Below are 17,283 nucleotides of genomic sequence, written 5' to 3'. Positions count from 1 at the left end.
GAGTACCAGTTGTCACTATGACAATAAACTCACCCTGAAAGCACTGAGTGGTCTGTGGTGTACCACCTTATTAATAGGCCTACAGTGTGCAGTAGGATGCGTTGATCAGTTGATTGACAGGTGTACTATAGATTGATAAACGGTCTGCTGGTGTGGATGCTTGCCAATGTTAAGTTATGTATAATTTATCATTATAGATATCCTTACAGTTATCGCCTTGGTGTGGATGGCCCTTGAGGGCTGTTCTTATTGCTTTTATAAAGTGGTTGCCAACATATTTAAAGAAAAAAGATTCATGACATGTTTTCATTAACTAAATTAGTAAATTCTGTTTATTTCATCCTTCCACCAAACGATATAGTCCGGGCAAAGGCCAGTAGTTAGTTCTGAAGTTGCTAACCAAATAGGCTGGTTGTTAATGATATTCTCATGTTTTGTTCATTCGGTTCATTCCACATTTCTTTGCTAAACAAATCCTTGGCATGTAGCTAGCTAGCAGAGGCCCAATGATGACGAAAGACAAGAACTGAAAAAATAAGGATTTAATAAATATTAATAAGCAACAACCAGCTGATTTGTCGACTCAATAAGATAGTTATAGAGGCTAGTTATAGAGGATAGCTAAGCTAACGTTACTTCTCCTTTGCTAGCTAGCCAACTAAAGCTAACACACAATCACATCAAGCAGCTGAAATGACAGCAAACTATGTGCATTTTCATTTGTTTTACCTTGGATATGTCCATTTAACGATCTTGATAAATGCATTATTTTGTGGAGAAAAAAACACTGCTTCGGTTAGGGATTCAATTTCGTTTTAACATTCTCACCCCTATTTTCAACCTCGTGGAGTGATTTTTATTTTTATTTTTTTTTATTTCCCGACCCCGCATGGTAATTTATTTCTTAATAAGCTTAAACCTGATTAAACTTTGATTTTTCTAAAGGCTATTGATATTGTTTGTTCTCTCTCATTATTAGTCCCCTGGCTACCTTAATTTTTTTGGCAATTCAAACAACTTTTTGAAATGGAACTCTGTTACATTCATTGTTGAAAAAGCCATGTATAAAATGTTTTAAAGCGTAACTTTAGCCTATAGCCCAAAGTCATATTCATAGCCTATCGAAGGGAGAAGGGAATATTGCCAACATTTTTTTTAAACGCTAGACTAAGGATAGCTAAGAATTGTCCATTTATAAAAACCAAAAACAAATAAAAAAGGTTTAGGCTATAGCCTAATGCCCATGCAACTGACAGAGAGAGAGAAACAATATTTTCTGACTGGACATTTTGTTCTGCTTTGGTGGAATTCTCTGCTCTGTCTGGCCTACAACTTCTCTTGCGTTCTGTATATAACATGTTTATTTAAATAGTCTATAGCAAATAGGAATGTGTCACTTGTCCCTGCTGTGCACTGCGAAACGCCAGTCAAGTTCACAATCGACGATGGCTATCAATCATCGTCGATAGACTGCTGTCGTGATATCGCCCAACCCTAAGCAGTACAATACGTCTTTGTTTGTTTTCAGACGGGGTAATTCAGGTTATAAATGTGCCACAGGAAACGGTCATACACCCGTTGGGCCTGTGAGTCATGTGGTCAACTTATACTCACTTGCAGGTACACAAGCGGTGGGCGTTGGTGCAGCATTAGCTGACGGAAGGTGTGTGTGTGTGTGTGTGTGTGTGTGTGTGTGTGCGTGTGTGTGCTCTCGGAGCCAGGCAGGATATGAGTGTAACAAAAGCAGCAGCAGCAGGACGACAGGAGAGAACAGGGAGTGGCCCTGGCTGATACACACTGCCCTACAGTATTAGGCCATCAAACAGTAGCATGTACCCATCATACCTTCACTTCATCTACTGGGCATACTAGAGTCTGCTAATGCCAAAATAGAATGTCATACATGCTCTGTACAACCCCACCCCTTCTCCACATTACTCCAACAAAACAGACTGGGAAATTGACAAAAGCTTTTTGAAAAACACAGCCACTGTGTCTTAACTGTGACTCATCATCATGGCCTGAGACTGTCACTGTACATTCCATCCCTGGGCCAGTCTGTTCCACTGGGTTGGCTTCTGTTAGGAGGAAATGTCACAGAGTTCTGGTCTAAAGGTCTCACGCAGTGCCAGGCCAGCAAGCAGCATGAAGATGGGCTTTGTCTGTTTAATGGTGGGAGTTGAATTGTCTGGCTGGCTGTTGAATGAGCCTTGAGCTCTGTCGGCTTCCGCTCTGGTCGTCTGGCAGTGACCGCCACATGTCTCACTGCCTTTCTCAATGCCGGTCTGTCTCACTGTCTGCCTGCCTGCCTTTCAATGTCCATTTTTGCAGCTTCTCTGTGTGTATCTGTTGAATATAGACTACACTCTGGACTAGCCCATACAGTTGCCATATTATTGCTTTACAAACTTTGAACATCTTCCAAAACAAATGTGTTCATATTTACGCAAGGTGGCTTTAATTTTCCAAAGAAAATACTCTTATCTTGCTATATCAAACCCCTGTTCAAGCTACTGTTATTCAGAAGTAGCTTAAGGCAGGCCTAGTCAGAGGTGATCATGCAGGGCTGGGGCCTCTTGTGGTTTAGAGGGAGCTGTGATTATCAGACTAGGGTTGAATATTTTCCTGGTACTTTACAAATGTTCCATCCCTGGAATAATGAATCACTTCTCCTGGGTAACCTGGTATTTCCTGCCAAAACCTGAAAGTGTCATTCAAAAGCATTATAAAGCATATAGATAGATTAGAGCTTTGATCGAAAGTTCAAGCCTGACGCTACCTGAGCCTGATGAGCCATACATTAAATACATTGTGAGCCCTACATTAGACATTTAATGAGCCCTACATTAGACATTTAATGAGCCCTACATTAAATACATTGAGCCCTACATTAGACATTTAATGAGCCCTACATTAAACATTTAATGAGCCCTACATTAAACATTTAATGAGCCCTACATTAGACATTTAATGAGCTCTACATTACATACATTATGAGCTCTACATTACATACATTATGAGCCCTACATTAGACATTTAATGAGCTCTACATTACATACATTATGAGCTCTACATTACATACATTATGAGCCCTACATTAGACATTTAATGAGCCCTACATTAGACATTTAATGAGCTCTACATTAGACTTTTAATGAGCTCTACATTAGACATTTAATGAGCTCTACATTAGACATTTAATGAGCTCTACATTAGACTTTTAATGAGCTTTACATTACATACATTATGAGCCCTACATTAGACATTTAGTGAGCTCTACATTAGACTTTTAATGAGCCCTAGAATTAGACTTTTAATGAGCCCAACATTAGACATTTAATGAGCCCTACATTAGACATTCAATGAGCCCAAGCCCAAAAAAGCCCAAAGGATTGTGCCGTAATCCAATACATATATGATACATAGGCTATTGCATGACAGAAAAACATAGACACATAGATATAGCTAGATATATGCTCTCTTGGGTAAGTAAATGAAACCAGCTCCAGTAGGGTTATCTTTTTGTGTGAACCGTATTACTGTACTGTATTATAGGCTACTGTATTATATGGACTGTAATTACGCACCTTGTTCCATCCATGATAAAGCAGAAAGAGAAAATGCTATTCTGGTACAGTTCATGCTGACTACAAAGTTGCAAGAATAGCCTAGTGAATTTAGATTTTGAAATATAATAGGGCCTGTTTGTATAGTTAGTAGGCTGACGCATATACCTTTCAGAATATTTCCCCTAATGTTATTAGCCTGCCTACCTCTTTCTCTCACTAGTGTTGCTTTAGTCCTTCCTCGCTTTCAACAGTTAAATGAAATACGTTTCATTGTCCTTTTATTGTCATCATTCTAATGACATGCTTGAATAATATAGGACTAGAATTGGATGCAGAATGTTTTCACACCTCCTCACGAAGATTGAATGGCTATGGGTCTGAGTAAATAACTGAATAGCCTAGCGCCATCGCGCGTTAGCTCTTCTTTCAAACTACCCAGGAGCTCTATTGGCTGCTGTATTTAACATTCAGCAAACAAGAGCTCATGTCCTGTTTCGAATAGTCTATTGGTATAAGAAATGCTAAAAAACAATGTCCAGCAAACTGACCTAGTCTAGATTTTCCTGCATGGGACTCCAAGAGCAAAGGAGCGTTTTTAAAGGAGAGAAGCCAGGTGCGTGCGTATTGCTCAAGAGACAAGCAATAAGTTAGAAGCTTATTATGCATAAACTGTCATTCATTAGCTAAATATAAGGCTAATAGTGCATTGAATTTATTTCCTGAAAGAGGTAGGCTAGGCCTGCTATATATATCAGTCTTTAACAGGATTATCTGTTTTAGATGCAATTTGAATGGAAGTGAGAGAGAGAGAGTGCTCGCGCGTTCACTGATTTTTAAACCAACGATATTTGAATGATGGGCTATTTTAAAACTCTGCAGCTGCAATTGAAAAAATTATATCTTTACCATTCTGTATAGCACTTTGTGACATCTGCTGATGTAAAAAGGGCTTTATAAATACATTTGATTGATTTAAAAAAATAAGGCGTCCTCCCAAAACCAGATGTTGATGGGTAAATTAGACGCACATTCTGTCTTTATATTACTGTAGGACTAGAATTGGATGCAGCAAATTCTGCAAATGCTGACTATGCTGCAGCAAATGTAGGCCTTCCTGTCACAAGTTTTAAAAAAAAGTTACCATAATGAGATGATAGGTCTACATGCGTTGTGATCTGCGCTCCATATTGAGATGGGCTGTCTGTCCCCACCCTGAGCGTTGATGATTCATCATGCAGAGAGAAGGCCGCGGAGAAGCCAGATTTAGACATCACATATAATTTAAGTTCCATTTCAGGCCATGCTGTTCATATAAATAATTGATTCGTATTTCCCGGTTTCTCACAGTTATGTCTTCCGGGAATGGAGAAGTGGTTTTGGGGTGATAAATCTTGGTAACCGGGTTCCTGCCATTCAACCCTAATTCGGACCACTATCGCTGTACAGTATGTCTGCTATGTGCCTGTTGCCGAACACACACATGGCAGCCTGTGTTCATGGAAAGCAACACATGCTCATGTTAGAGCCCATGACTCGTCTGACATGCCTGGTCAGGTTTTTCCCTACCCCAGGCCATGGTATTTTCTACTGTTCATAAGTGTTCATGCAGCCAAGTGCAATATTTGTGTTTAGTGTGTGCTTGTCACTGAGTACATCATTACTCTGTTATGGTTTCTTTCTGTTTACTCTAGTGAGTGTGCGTGGACCCCTGTCCGTGCAAGTGTGTGTACTTGCTCAGTTAGCCAGTAGGAGAGGGTAACGCCCTGCCCCTCCCTGTAGGAGTGTCATACCCCTCTCACCTACAGACACAAGGCAGAATGGAGTGGGGGAGGAGAGGCAAGGATAAGGTCAAGCAGGGTAGTGTGAGGGGTGGGGGTGTTCTTTTGGTTCCACCTGGGCATCAAACAAAACAAGTAAAAGGAGAGGGAGACGGGTAGAGAGGGAGACGGGTAGAGAGGGAGACGGGTAGAGAGGGAGACGGGTAGAGAGGGAGACGGGTAGAGAGGGAGACGGGTAGAGAGGGAGACGGGTAGCGAGGGAGACGGGTAGAGAGGGAGACGGGTAGAGAGGGAGACGGGTGGAGAGGGAGACGGGTGGGGGACGGGTGGAGAGGGAGACGGGTGGGGGACGGGTAGAGAGGGAGACGGGTGGGGGACGGGTAGAGAGGGAGACGGGTGGAGAGGGAGACGGGTTGAGAGGGAGACGGGTGGAGAGGGAGACGGGTGGGGGACGGGTGGAGAGGGAGACGGGTGGGGGACGGGTGGAGAGGGAGACGGGTGGAGAGGGAGACGGGTGGAGAGAGGGAGAGAACACTACCTGTAAGGACTGAGTGTGTTTGGTGCATGGAGGAACTGCTTCACTACACAACATACTGTATGTGACCTACAATACAGGCTAAAGGATCCTACTTAACTGTTCTCACATACGAAGTGTACGCGCAATTTATTTATTTTCTCAACCATTTTAAAGCAGGGGTGTCGAACATGCGGGCCGGATCCAGGGGGGAAACAAACTCAATATACTTTAAAATGACTTAAACCAAATTGAAACTGTGTAGAAATGATAATGGACCTATATTCCTACAATTTCTTGAACCATGTAACCACGTGGAATGAATGGGTCTAAATTAGACGCTACGGCAAATCCCGACTTGAAACTATGAGATACAGTTGGTTTCTGGATCACTGTGCACAGTCAATAGACCTACATTCATAGTTTGACTGTCCAGGTCGCTAATAATCACTAGACAGTCGGGGAGCATCGACAGTTCCAAAAACAATGGATAGAGGACAATGTTTAGCACATTTTGACAGCGAGGATATATAACCAATTTTCAGTGTGGCTCTCCGGAGCTCGTTGACAAACGAATGCGGCCCCCGGGGCAAAATGAGTTCAACACCCCTGATTTAAAGCCTTATTAGATTGACGGTGCTGAGTGACTGTAAAATACTCTCCCTCTGAGGAGGCTCTAGCGACACTCAAGAATGCCTGGCCTGGAGTCAGAGAAAGAACGGAAGAGTTGAGGAGAGAAGGGAGAGAAAGGAGGGAAGAGTTGAAAAAAGGGGAGCCTTGTTTCTCTTCACAAGCCCCAACAGACACTCCCTGACTGGGTGTGGTGCGTAGGTCTCGTACCAGGACCAGATGCTCCGAACAAACAAACAAATACACACACACACAGAACAACTGTCAGCTTAGGAATGCACCAAACATGTTGATTCAACACTCACTGACTTTACAGACATCATTTCTGGGTTCACTTATAAAGATAAAGAAGTAGCTGCTAGAATGTCATGGGCTTCTATACCCCATCTATATCTGTCTGTAGTCTGCTCCTCTGATTGGTTGTTTCTCTCTGTATCTCCGCCCCAGCTCTGTTCTCAGAGAAAGTGAGGAACATGTCGCCTGACAAGATCCGGATCCCCCCTGAACCACCAGGACGCTGCTCCAGTCACCTACAGGTACACACAGACACACCTGGGCTTTGTCTTCCACTCACACCCCCACTTACCTTAGTTATGTACTGTATCTCTACTTACCCGTATTTCAACTCACCTGAACTTGCCTGTGCTATATCACCACCACGCTTGCACATCTTACATACCTGTGAAATTCCTCTGTCTACACTGGTCTGGTCACCTGGTCTAAACAACCATCACTTTCGTCCCACTGGCCTGCAGTACCATCATAGTCAGCAGTGACACGGTCAGCTCTCTGTCAACAAGTAGCAGACTACTGGAGGGAGGACAGTAAGGGTGTAACGGCTCACCAAACCCACGGTTCGGAAGTTATTGCGGTTTTGGGTTCACGGTTCGGTTTCGGCACAGCGGGGGAAAATGTAATGTAAACAGTTACTGTAGTTCATTTCAGTTTGAGAAAATCCAAAGTGTTTGTATTCCTGATTCCATACATGATCATGAGTCATACAATGCCTAATGAGAGCACCGTCAGGAATAACACTTTGTGTTTTCTTAACTGATAACACACGATTACGCAACAACACTGTGCAATATACGTGTGAAATCAATATGTAAACATGGCTTAGATATTGTATAGGCTTATGCTATAGTGTTTCATTACAAAGAGATACATTATGCGCACTTGTGTGACTCATAACAGGAGCGTGTCTGTAGCACGTACTTCTCATTTCCCACTCCGGTGTAAAATGATGGGCTGTCACTGTCGTTCTCTGTAGCCCTGGAGGTCCATCCATCGCATCGCAGGCTGCGTTAGCCAATTCATTGTCACCTTCAGCTTTAGTTTGCTTCTATAGAGCGGGTAGTACCTGTTTGCTGAAATGGGTGGGTGAAGTTGGTAACGTGGCTCGAGCACTTTCACAAGGTGCTGAAACCCCCTATTCCTCTCAACCGCTGTGAGTGGGTGCAGATCCACGGCCATAAACATACCTATCGCTCTTGTCATTTCTTTGGCCCGGTCAGAATTGGCCGCGAAGGGCTGCTTGAATGAAGAGGGGAGACGAAGTTGGGGTTTTTTTGCGTTTCCGTCTTGCTCCGGTGGTAGGAATACTGGGGTGATGTTGGCGTAAAAACATGCTTGAGGTGTTGGCCGCTGCATAGGCCAGTGTTTCCCAACTCCAGTCCTCTAGTACCCCCAACAGCACACGTTGTTGTAGCCCCAGACAATAAACACTGGCTTCAACTCATTGAGGGCCTGATGATTAGTTGACAAGTTGAATCAGGTGTTCTTGTCTTGGGCAACAATAAGTGTGTACTGTCGGGGGTACTGGAGGACTGGAGATGGGAACCACTGGCATAGGTTATTCTCATTGAGCAATGGTGACATCCTCTCTCTATCCATCGCCGTTGTAATCTACTGGGAAGCCAAACATGTTCCCAAACTGGAGATTTAAATGATGGAGAACCCTCCTGGTTTATCGACCCCTCCACACGCCATCGTACAGAACTGGTTCCTGGTTTATCGACCCCTCCACACGCCATCGTACAGAACTGGTTCCTGGTTTATCGACCCCTCCACACGCCATCGTACAGAACTGGTTCCTGGTTTATCGACCCCTCCACACGCCATCGTACAGAACTGGTTCCTGGTTTATCGACCCCTCCACACGCCATCGTACAGAACTGGTTCCTGGTTTATCGACCCCTCCACACGCCATCGTACAGAACTGGTTCCTGGTTTATCGACCCCTCCACACGCCATCGTACAGAACTGGTTCCTGGTTTATCGACCCCTCCACACGCCATCGTACAGAACTGGTTCCTGGCTGCGCCTCACAAAAGGACCGTTTGAAATGCGCCAATTAAGATTAGAATTTTGATTACAAAGTGTGCATAGGCTCTAGTTTTAACGCCATAGCCGGAAACAAAAAAAATGATGCTCAAATTGACTTGAGGCATACACTGCAGCGTAGGCAGAGCCTGTAGGCCGAGAGTTTTTATTTTTAATGTATTCATTCAGCGTCACAATGCGGACTGGTACCAAGGTCCCCGTACCAAAAGGTTTAGTATGAACATGTGTACAGTTACACCCCTAGCGGATAGGTAAGTGTATGATGTACTGAAATTGGCGGGGTATGAGAACAGATAAGGTGTGTGTCTGAGATATTGGTTTCCAGGTTGTAAATTGCCCCTCCTGCCAAAGTCTGAGAAGTGTTCAATGCCAGCTGCCAGACAAGCAGTGTTCTGCAGTTGTTGGTAAATGTTCAAGAATGTTCCAGAGTGTTGGAGAGCAGAATCCTCCAGTGGGAGAATAACATCAACATGTAGGAAGAGACAGACAAAACATCTCAGTGGTCAGCTCTCTGTCAGTCAACATTCCTTCCCTCTAGACACGGTCTCTCAATCATTACACTGGTCCAAGGTTTTCCTCAGAAATAAGTTGGCATTCCCGGTAGACATTGCCATCGTGCACAGATCTAGGATCAGCGTATCCTCCCCAAATCTTAACCCTAACCATGAGGGAGAAATATGCAACACTTAGATCAGTAAATGTAGCTCTTGTTGGGTAGGTGTTGAGGCAGGTGAGGAGGAATGTCTTGGTGAGTGAACAGCTCAGCACTTTATAGCATTGCCTCATGGTGTGCGCACGCACCTACTTAATAGGCTAGCGGTTCAGAGCGTTGGACCAGTAACCAAACGGTTGCTGGTTCAAATCCCTAAGCCAGCAAGGTGGGGGAAAAATATTCCATTCTGCCCTTGAGCAAGGCAGTTAACCCACAGCAACTGTTCCCCGGGAGCCGATGACGTGGACTGAAGGCAGCCCCCCGCATCTCTCTGATTCAGAGGGGTTGGGTTCAATTTAGAAGACACATTTTGGTGGAATTAATTCAGTTGTGCAACTGACTAGGTATATCCCTTCCCTTAATTACCCCTATCAGGTGAATCACTGATGAATCACTACCTTGCCTCGGGCTGCAACTAACACCAGCACACACACACACACACACAGGAAGGGCTGGGGACAGTTAAGGCTCAGGCCAATGAGTAGCCAGGGTGTGGTCTGTGTTGTTTTAGTATGCCTCATTAACATTGTATCTCAAAAAATAAACATCACAATACTGTTTTCCTACCAATTGAACTGACTGTTTTGAGTACTGTAGATAAAGTAGTGCCATAACATTCCATCCTCCATCTTGTCCGTTTTAAGGCAAATTTATCATTGTGGATAACCCTGGCTCCAGTTGACAGGCCCAGCTCCCTGCGTCTCCCAGGAGCCTGGTTGCCAAATATTGCTCTGAGGTCTCAGAAACTGCAGACACACAATGGCTCCATTCAGAGCCCTGTCAGTCAAATATACAGTACCAGTCAAACGTTTGGACACCTACTCATTCAAGGGTTTCTCTTTATTTTCTACATTGTAGAATAATAGTGAAGACATCAAAACTATGAAATAACATATATGGAATCATTTAGCAACCAACAAAGTGTTAAACAAATCCAAATATATTTTATATTTTAGTTTCTTCAAAGTAGCCACCCTTTGCCTTTGATGACAGCTTTGCACGCTCTTGGAATTCCCTCAACCATCTTCACCTGGAATCCTTTTCCAACAGTCTTGATGGAGTTCCCACATATGCTGAGCACTTGTTGGCTGTTTTTCCTTCACTCTGCGGTCCAACTCATCCCAAACCATCTCAATTGGGTTGAGGTCGGGTGATTGTGGAGGCCAGGTCATCTGATGCAGAACTCCATGACTCTCGTCTTGGTTTAATAGCCCTTACACAGCATGAAGGTGTGTTGGGACATTGTCCTGTTGAAAAACACATCATAGTCCCACTAAGCGCAAACCAGGTGGGATGTCGTATTGCTGCAGAATGCTGTGGTAGCCATACTGGTTAAGCGTGCCTTGAATTCTAAATGAATCACTGACAGTGTCCCCAGCAAAGCACCATCACACCTTCTCCATTCATCATGGTGGGAACCATCCGTTCACCTACTCTGCTTCTCACAAAGACACGGCACTTGGAACCTAAAAATCTCAAATTTGGACTCATCAGACCAAAGGACAAATTTCCACCGGTCTAATGTCCATTGCTCGTGTTTCTTGGCCCAAGCAAGTTTCTTCTTATTATTGGTGTCCTTTAGTAGTGGTTTCTTTGCAACAATTCGACCATGAAGGCCTGATTTACGCAGTCTCCTCTCAACAGTTGTATTGAGATATCTGTTACTTGAACTCATTTGGGCTGCAATCTGAGGTGCAGTTACCTCTAATGAACTTATCCTCTGCAGCAGAGGTAACTCTGGGTCTTCCTTTCTTGTGGCGGTTCTCATGAGAGCCAGTTTCATCATAGCACTTGATGTTTTTTGCGACTGCACTTGAAGAAACGTTCAAAGTTCTTGACATTTTCGGGAGTGACTGACCTTCATGTCTTAAAGTAATGATGGACTGCTGTTTCTTTTTACATATTTGAGCTTTTCTTTCCATAATATGGACTTAGCCCTATTTGGTAAAAGACCATCTTCTGTACACCATAATGCCAAGAGTGTGCAAAGCAGTCATCAAGGCAAAGGGTGGCTACTTTGAAGAATCAAAAATATATATTTTGATTGTTTAACACTTTTTTGGTTACTGAATGATTCCATATGTGTTATTTCATAGTGTTGATGTCTTCACTATTATTCTACAATGTAGAAAATAGTAAAAATAAAGAAGAACCCTGGTGTGAGTAGGTGTGTCCAAACTTTTGACTGGTACTGTATGGGTCAAGGCTGGAGTAAAGACCCTGACTTCAGCCTTTGCCAAGTTCAGCTGCCTTGTTTCGCATCGATTAACACCCTGTAGGGGCTAAGCTAACTTGTTACGCCTCTCTACCAATTGACCAGTCATTCTGTGCTGTTCATACACTGGTAGGTTTGGAGGCCGAAGGTCGCAAGTTCAATTCCAGTTATGGACAACTGCGCCTGGCTTTACTGAAATATCTAGGCTTGTGATACATACACATCACGACAGACGAACAGTGCTTGTCGTAAAAACTATACTAGTGGGGATTTGATTCTTATGTTATACTGATCAGATATGTTGGTTTTCTGTCAACAGGAGAAGATCCAGAAGCTGTATGAAAAGAATCTACATGGAGACTTTGACACAAACAACCACATTCAGAAGAAGAAAGAGTTCAGGAATCCCAGGTACACACACAAACACACACACATGCACTAATTCATGCCACACACACAGAGTTATAATCACGTCGATGATACGTGGGATGCTTTTGTTGACATGTCTATGTGTGTCTTTGCAGTATCTATGAGAAACTCATTCAGTTCTGTGGCATTGATGAACTGGGAACCAACTACCCTAAAGACATGTTTGATCCTCACGGCTGGTCAGAGGACTCTTACTATGAGGCACTGGGTAAGGAAGTCATTGGTGTGTATGTGTGCGGACAGGCATATATGCTTGTTTTGTGGCTATATGTGCTTGCCAGTCTGTGGTAGTCCTATCAGCTGAACTGTTTTCATTCCTTCCCTGCAGCCAAAGCTCAGAAGGTAGAGATGGATAAACTGGAGAAAGCCAAGAAGGACAGGACGAAGGTGAGGGACACGGGCGCTTTTATTGACTTGAAGAGGGGACCTGAGGTAACCTGAATTACAATACACACGTTTTCACCCCCCCCACCCCCACAATACAAAACCATGCCTGCTCTCCTCTTAACCCCATCCCCAACCTCTGTTAAAAACATATTCACTACATGGCCAAAAGTATGTGGACATCCACGTTGAACATCTCATTCCAAAATCATGGGCGTTAGTTGGTCTCCCCTTTGCTGCTATAATAGCTTCCGCTCTTTTGGGAAGGCTTTCCACAAGATGTTGGAACATTGCTGCGAGGACTTGCTTTCATTCAGCCACGAGCATTTGTGAGGTCGGGCACTGAGGTTGGGCGATTAGGCCTGGCTCGCAGTCGGCGTTACAATTCAATCTGAAATGTATTCGATGGGGTTGAGGTCAGGGCTCTGTGCAGGCCAGTCAAGTTCTTCCACACCGATCTCAACAAAACATTTCTGTATGTACATTTCTGCTGAAACAGGAAAGGGCCTTCCCCAAAGTGTTGCCACAAAGTTGGAAGAACAGGATTGTCTAGAATGTCATCGTATGCTGTACTGTTAAGATTTCCATTCACTGGAACTAAGTGGCCAAGCCCGAACCAAGAAAAACAGCCCCAGGCCATTATTCCTCCTCCATCAAACTCTAGAGTTGGCACTATGCATTCGGGCAGGTAGCATTCCCCTGGCATCCGCCAAACCCAGATTCATCCGTCGGACTGCCAGATGGTGAAACGTGATTCATCACTCCAGAGAACGCGTTTCCACTGTTTCAGAGACCAATGGTTGCAAGCTTTACAACACTCCAGCCGATGCTTGGCATTGCGCATGGTGAGCTTAGGCTTGTGTGCAGCTCCACGGCCATGGAACCCTATTTCATGAAGCTCCTGATGAACAGTTATTGTGCTGACGTTGCTTCCAGAGGCCGTTTGGAACTTGGTAGTGAGTGTTGTAACCGAGGACTGACTATTTTTTAGGCGCTGCGTGCTTCAGCACTCTGCAGTCCCGTTCTGTGAGCTTGTGTGGCCTACCACTTTGCGGCTGAGCCGTTGTTGCTCTTTGACATTTCCACTTCACAATATCAGCACTTGCAGTTCTAGCGGGACAGAAATTTGATTAACTGACTTGTTGGGAAAATGGCATCCTATGACGGTGCCACGTTAAGTCACTGAGCTCTTCAGTACAGGCCATTCTACTGCCAATGTTTGTCTATGGAGATTGCATGGCAGTGTGTTCGATTTATTTTACCTGTCAGCAGTGGGTGTGGCTGAAATAGCCGAAACCACTCATTTGAAGGGGTGTCCACATACTTTTGGCTATGTAGTGTACCTGTTCAGAGAAAATAGCTTTGCCAACCCTGTACGTACGTTTACTCCTCTCAATTACTGTTTTACCAATCACAGACCGGGCTGTTCTCTTTTATCAGTCTGTGTGTCAGGGGCATGTTGCCACCAGCAGCCTCTAGTTTATTCTCTCCACCCACTTCCAGAGAAGTGCCCTGCCAAGAGATTAAGGCTCATCACAACACAATGTCAGCATAACCCAGCCCGGCTCCGCTCAGCCCTCTGCAGTATGAGTATGATAAAGTATTTTGTCTCCTCTCTCCTCTCCTAGATTGAGTTTGTGACGGGCACTAAGAAGGGGACAATCCCCACCAATGCAGCTGTTCCCACCACCAATACAGCTACTACCACAGCTACAGGTACACTCAAATTAGCCCCAACCTCTAGACAGCTATCACCACCAACACCTCTTCTACTATCACTGGCAGAGAGATGAGCCCCCACACTCCATAGAAACATTATCATCCCTGACTGATTTTAGGTTGTGACCTTCCTGAAAGAGAAAAAGGTTAAGATTATAGAGTATATCTGGTTCCCTTTCTCTCCCGTTCACTTTCTCTCTCTCTCCCGCCTCTCTCCACCCCCAGCAGAGGCTCAGAAGAGGAAGAGTAAGTGGGACTCTGCAGTGCCCGTGACCCTGGCCCAGCCCGCACTGCTCACTACCACGGCAACCCTGCCAGGGGTGGTCTCCGTGACAACCACCGCCAGCGGAACCAAGACCACCGTCATCTCCGCCGTTGGCACCATCCAGAAGAAAGCCAAGCAGTGAACCGGCATGGGGAGAGGAAGTGTGTGTGTTTTGAATGGATGGATGAATGTGTGTGTGCATTTAGCTGTGTGGCTGTATTACTAAATGCAAAAAGAGGGAGAGTGAAAGAATGTCTTCAGACAATATGGATGTCACATGAACATTTCTGTATTCATCCTTTCTGGCTGTACAAGACCTCTGCATCTCTACTGCCGTCGGTCTTTGGGATTGGATCTACAATATGTGGTCAAAGGACTCAAGCCTGACTTGAGATTCAATAAGACTATTTTTCTGTCAGTTCTGCATTGATATCAACATAAGGTTCCTTTTTTCATCCAGCTCTCCAGTCAGCACCCTGTTGACGTTATGCATTGATGTGTTTTTTTTCCTGTCGACAAGAAACAGTGTTTTGATGTTAGCTAAAGACTATCCATTGGGAAAACCACCCTACCTAGAAAGTAGCCGCGTTATGGCATAAGTTGCTAGCCTCTTGACTGAAGCTTGAGTTAGTTTCTTTATTCCATCCTCCTGTAAAAGGGTTTCTTACAGTGTCAACCCATCTGTTATGGTACAGTATATATTACTATTAGTTTTGGCCTCAACTTCATTATTTCCTTTCTACCCACAGTGTATATTTGTGCTATTTCCTATGTTCTGTGTTTTGACCATCTACTGGACAGACTACGGACATCAGCATCAACATTTCTTGTCTCATTTTCAATGGCCTATTCAAAGAGCTTAGCGGGAATATTTTTTACAAATGTACATATATCGCTGATGATGATGATGATAGGATGGTAAATAAAACAAACGTCATACTGCCTTTTCAATTGGAGTGTGTGTCCATTCTTGTACGGTTGTCTTGGGTTCAACATAAACTGTATTTTATACATAAGATGAAAGTAGTATTTGATCATACAATTATTTTCATGCTGTTCTCTGGATAAAGCTTTGAATGTTCTGTCCAGGAACTTAAGGAATGGTTGTGTTATTGTTTTCCAGATCTATTGACTGCAGCCACTGGCCTGAATCTGTCCAGAGGAATTTCTGCCTCGCTGTCTCCCTTTCATTCGCTCTCCTCTCTTTAATTTCTCCCCTTCTGTCTCTTTTCTATCCACTACCCTCGTTCTCTCTCTCTCCCCCTCATTCCTTCCATCTATTTCTGGGCACTTTGGGTATTTATGTGGCCAGGAGCGGTTGTGATTTCCATCCATCCTTCACCCCTTCCTTTTCTTTTATCCCTCTCGTTATCAGACTTTAATTCCATCCAGCAGGAATGATAACACACCGCCCCACCCCGCAGTCTTCTGAAGCACGGCTGGAGGTCAAAGTTCAGAATCGGATATCACCAATACATTTGAGTGCTTGTCAACCTTAACCATATCCCAGGGGTTAAAGTTCTTCGTAACTGCGAAGGAAAGCTGTCATGGTTTTTGGAGAAGTCGTTTTTGAGATCTGTAGATCTGCAATAAAAGTCTCCGGGGGTTGGGTGGGAGGGGGGCTGGTTTGGAGATGACAGCCTTAAACAGACAGAAGCATGTCTAGAAACATGTCTGTTAACGAAAAATATTCCCAAATAAATATATTCTCAAATATTGTAAACTCAGCAAAAAAAAGGAACGTCCTCTGTCAACTGCGTTTATTTTCAGCAAACTTAACATGTGTAAATATTTGTATGAACATAAGATTCAACAACTGAGACATAAACTGAACAAGTTCCACAGACATGTGACTAACAGAAATTGAATAATGTCTTCCTGAACAAAGGGGGGGTAAAAATCAAAAGTAACAGTATCTGGTGTGGCCACCAGCTGCATTAAGTACTGCAGTGCATCTTCTCCTCATGGACTGCACCAGATTTGCCAGTTCTTGCTGTGAGATGTTATCCCACTCTTCCACCAAGGCACAGTTCCCGGACATTTCTGGGGGGAATGGCCCTAGCCCTCACCCTCCGATCCAACCGCTCCCAGACGTGCTCAATGGGATTGATATCCGGGCTCTTCGCTGGCCATGGCAGAACACTGACATTCCTGTCTTGCAGGAAATCACTCACAGAATGAGCAGTATGGCTGGTGGCATTGTCATGCAGGAGGGTCATGTCAGGATGAGCCTGCAGGAAGGGTACCACATGAGGGAGGAGGATGTCTTTCCTGTAATGCACAGCGTTGAGATTGCCTGCAATGACAACAAGCGCAGTCCGATGATGCTGTGACACACCGCCCCAGACCCTCCACCTCCAAATCGATCCCGCTCCAGGCCTCGGTGTAACTCTCATTCCTTCGACGATAAACGCGAATCCGACCATCACCCTGGTGAGACAAAACCGTGGCTCGTCAGTGAAGAGCACTTTTTGCCAGTCCTGTTTGGTCCAGCGACGGTGGGTTTGTGCCCATAGGCGACGGTGTTGCCGGTGATGTCTGGTGAGGACCTGCCTTACAACAGCCTACAAGCCCTCAGTCCAGCCTCTCTCAGCCTATTGCGGACAGTCTGAGCACTGATGGAGGGATTGTGCGCTCTTGGTGTAACTCGGGCAGTTGTTGTTGCCATCCTGTTCCTGTCCCACAGGTGTGATGTTCGGATGTACCGATCCTGTGCAGGTGTTGT

At 44.5% G+C, this 17,283-nt stretch overlaps 1 protein-coding gene across 4 annotated transcripts in view; it reads left to right on the top strand.

Moving 5' to 3' along the window:
- Positions 1–15,509, top strand: part of sap30bp (SAP30 binding protein) — a 48,452-nt gene extending 32,943 nt beyond the window's left edge. The window contains exons 5-10 of one of the 4 annotated variants that reach the window (XM_014179512.2): positions 6,939–7,027; positions 12,081–12,172; positions 12,286–12,398; positions 12,519–12,577; positions 14,203–14,290; positions 14,522–15,509. In XM_014179512.2, the coding sequence (XP_014034987.1) occupies positions 6,939–7,027; positions 12,081–12,172; positions 12,286–12,398; positions 12,519–12,577; positions 14,203–14,290; positions 14,522–14,700 (620 nt within the window). In that variant the 3' untranslated portion in view covers positions 14,701–15,509. Of the gene's footprint in view, positions 1–6,938; positions 7,028–12,080; positions 12,173–12,285; positions 12,399–12,518; positions 12,623–14,202; positions 14,291–14,518 lie in introns of all 4 variants that reach the window. The other 3 variants (XM_014179511.2, XM_014179510.2, XM_014179509.2) reach the window with 3 other exon arrangements.
- The last annotated feature ends 1,774 nt before the right edge of the window (positions 15,510–17,283 follow it).

The sequence above is a fragment of the Salmo salar genome, chromosome ssa28 (genome assembly GCF_905237065.1).
Source record: "Salmo salar chromosome ssa28, Ssal_v3.1, whole genome shotgun sequence".
In the NCBI taxonomy this organism is placed as follows: Eukaryota; Metazoa; Chordata; class Actinopteri; order Salmoniformes; family Salmonidae; genus Salmo; species Salmo salar.
The sequence above is the reverse complement of the archived record's forward strand: the minus strand, read 5'-3'. Positions and strand labels throughout refer to the sequence as shown.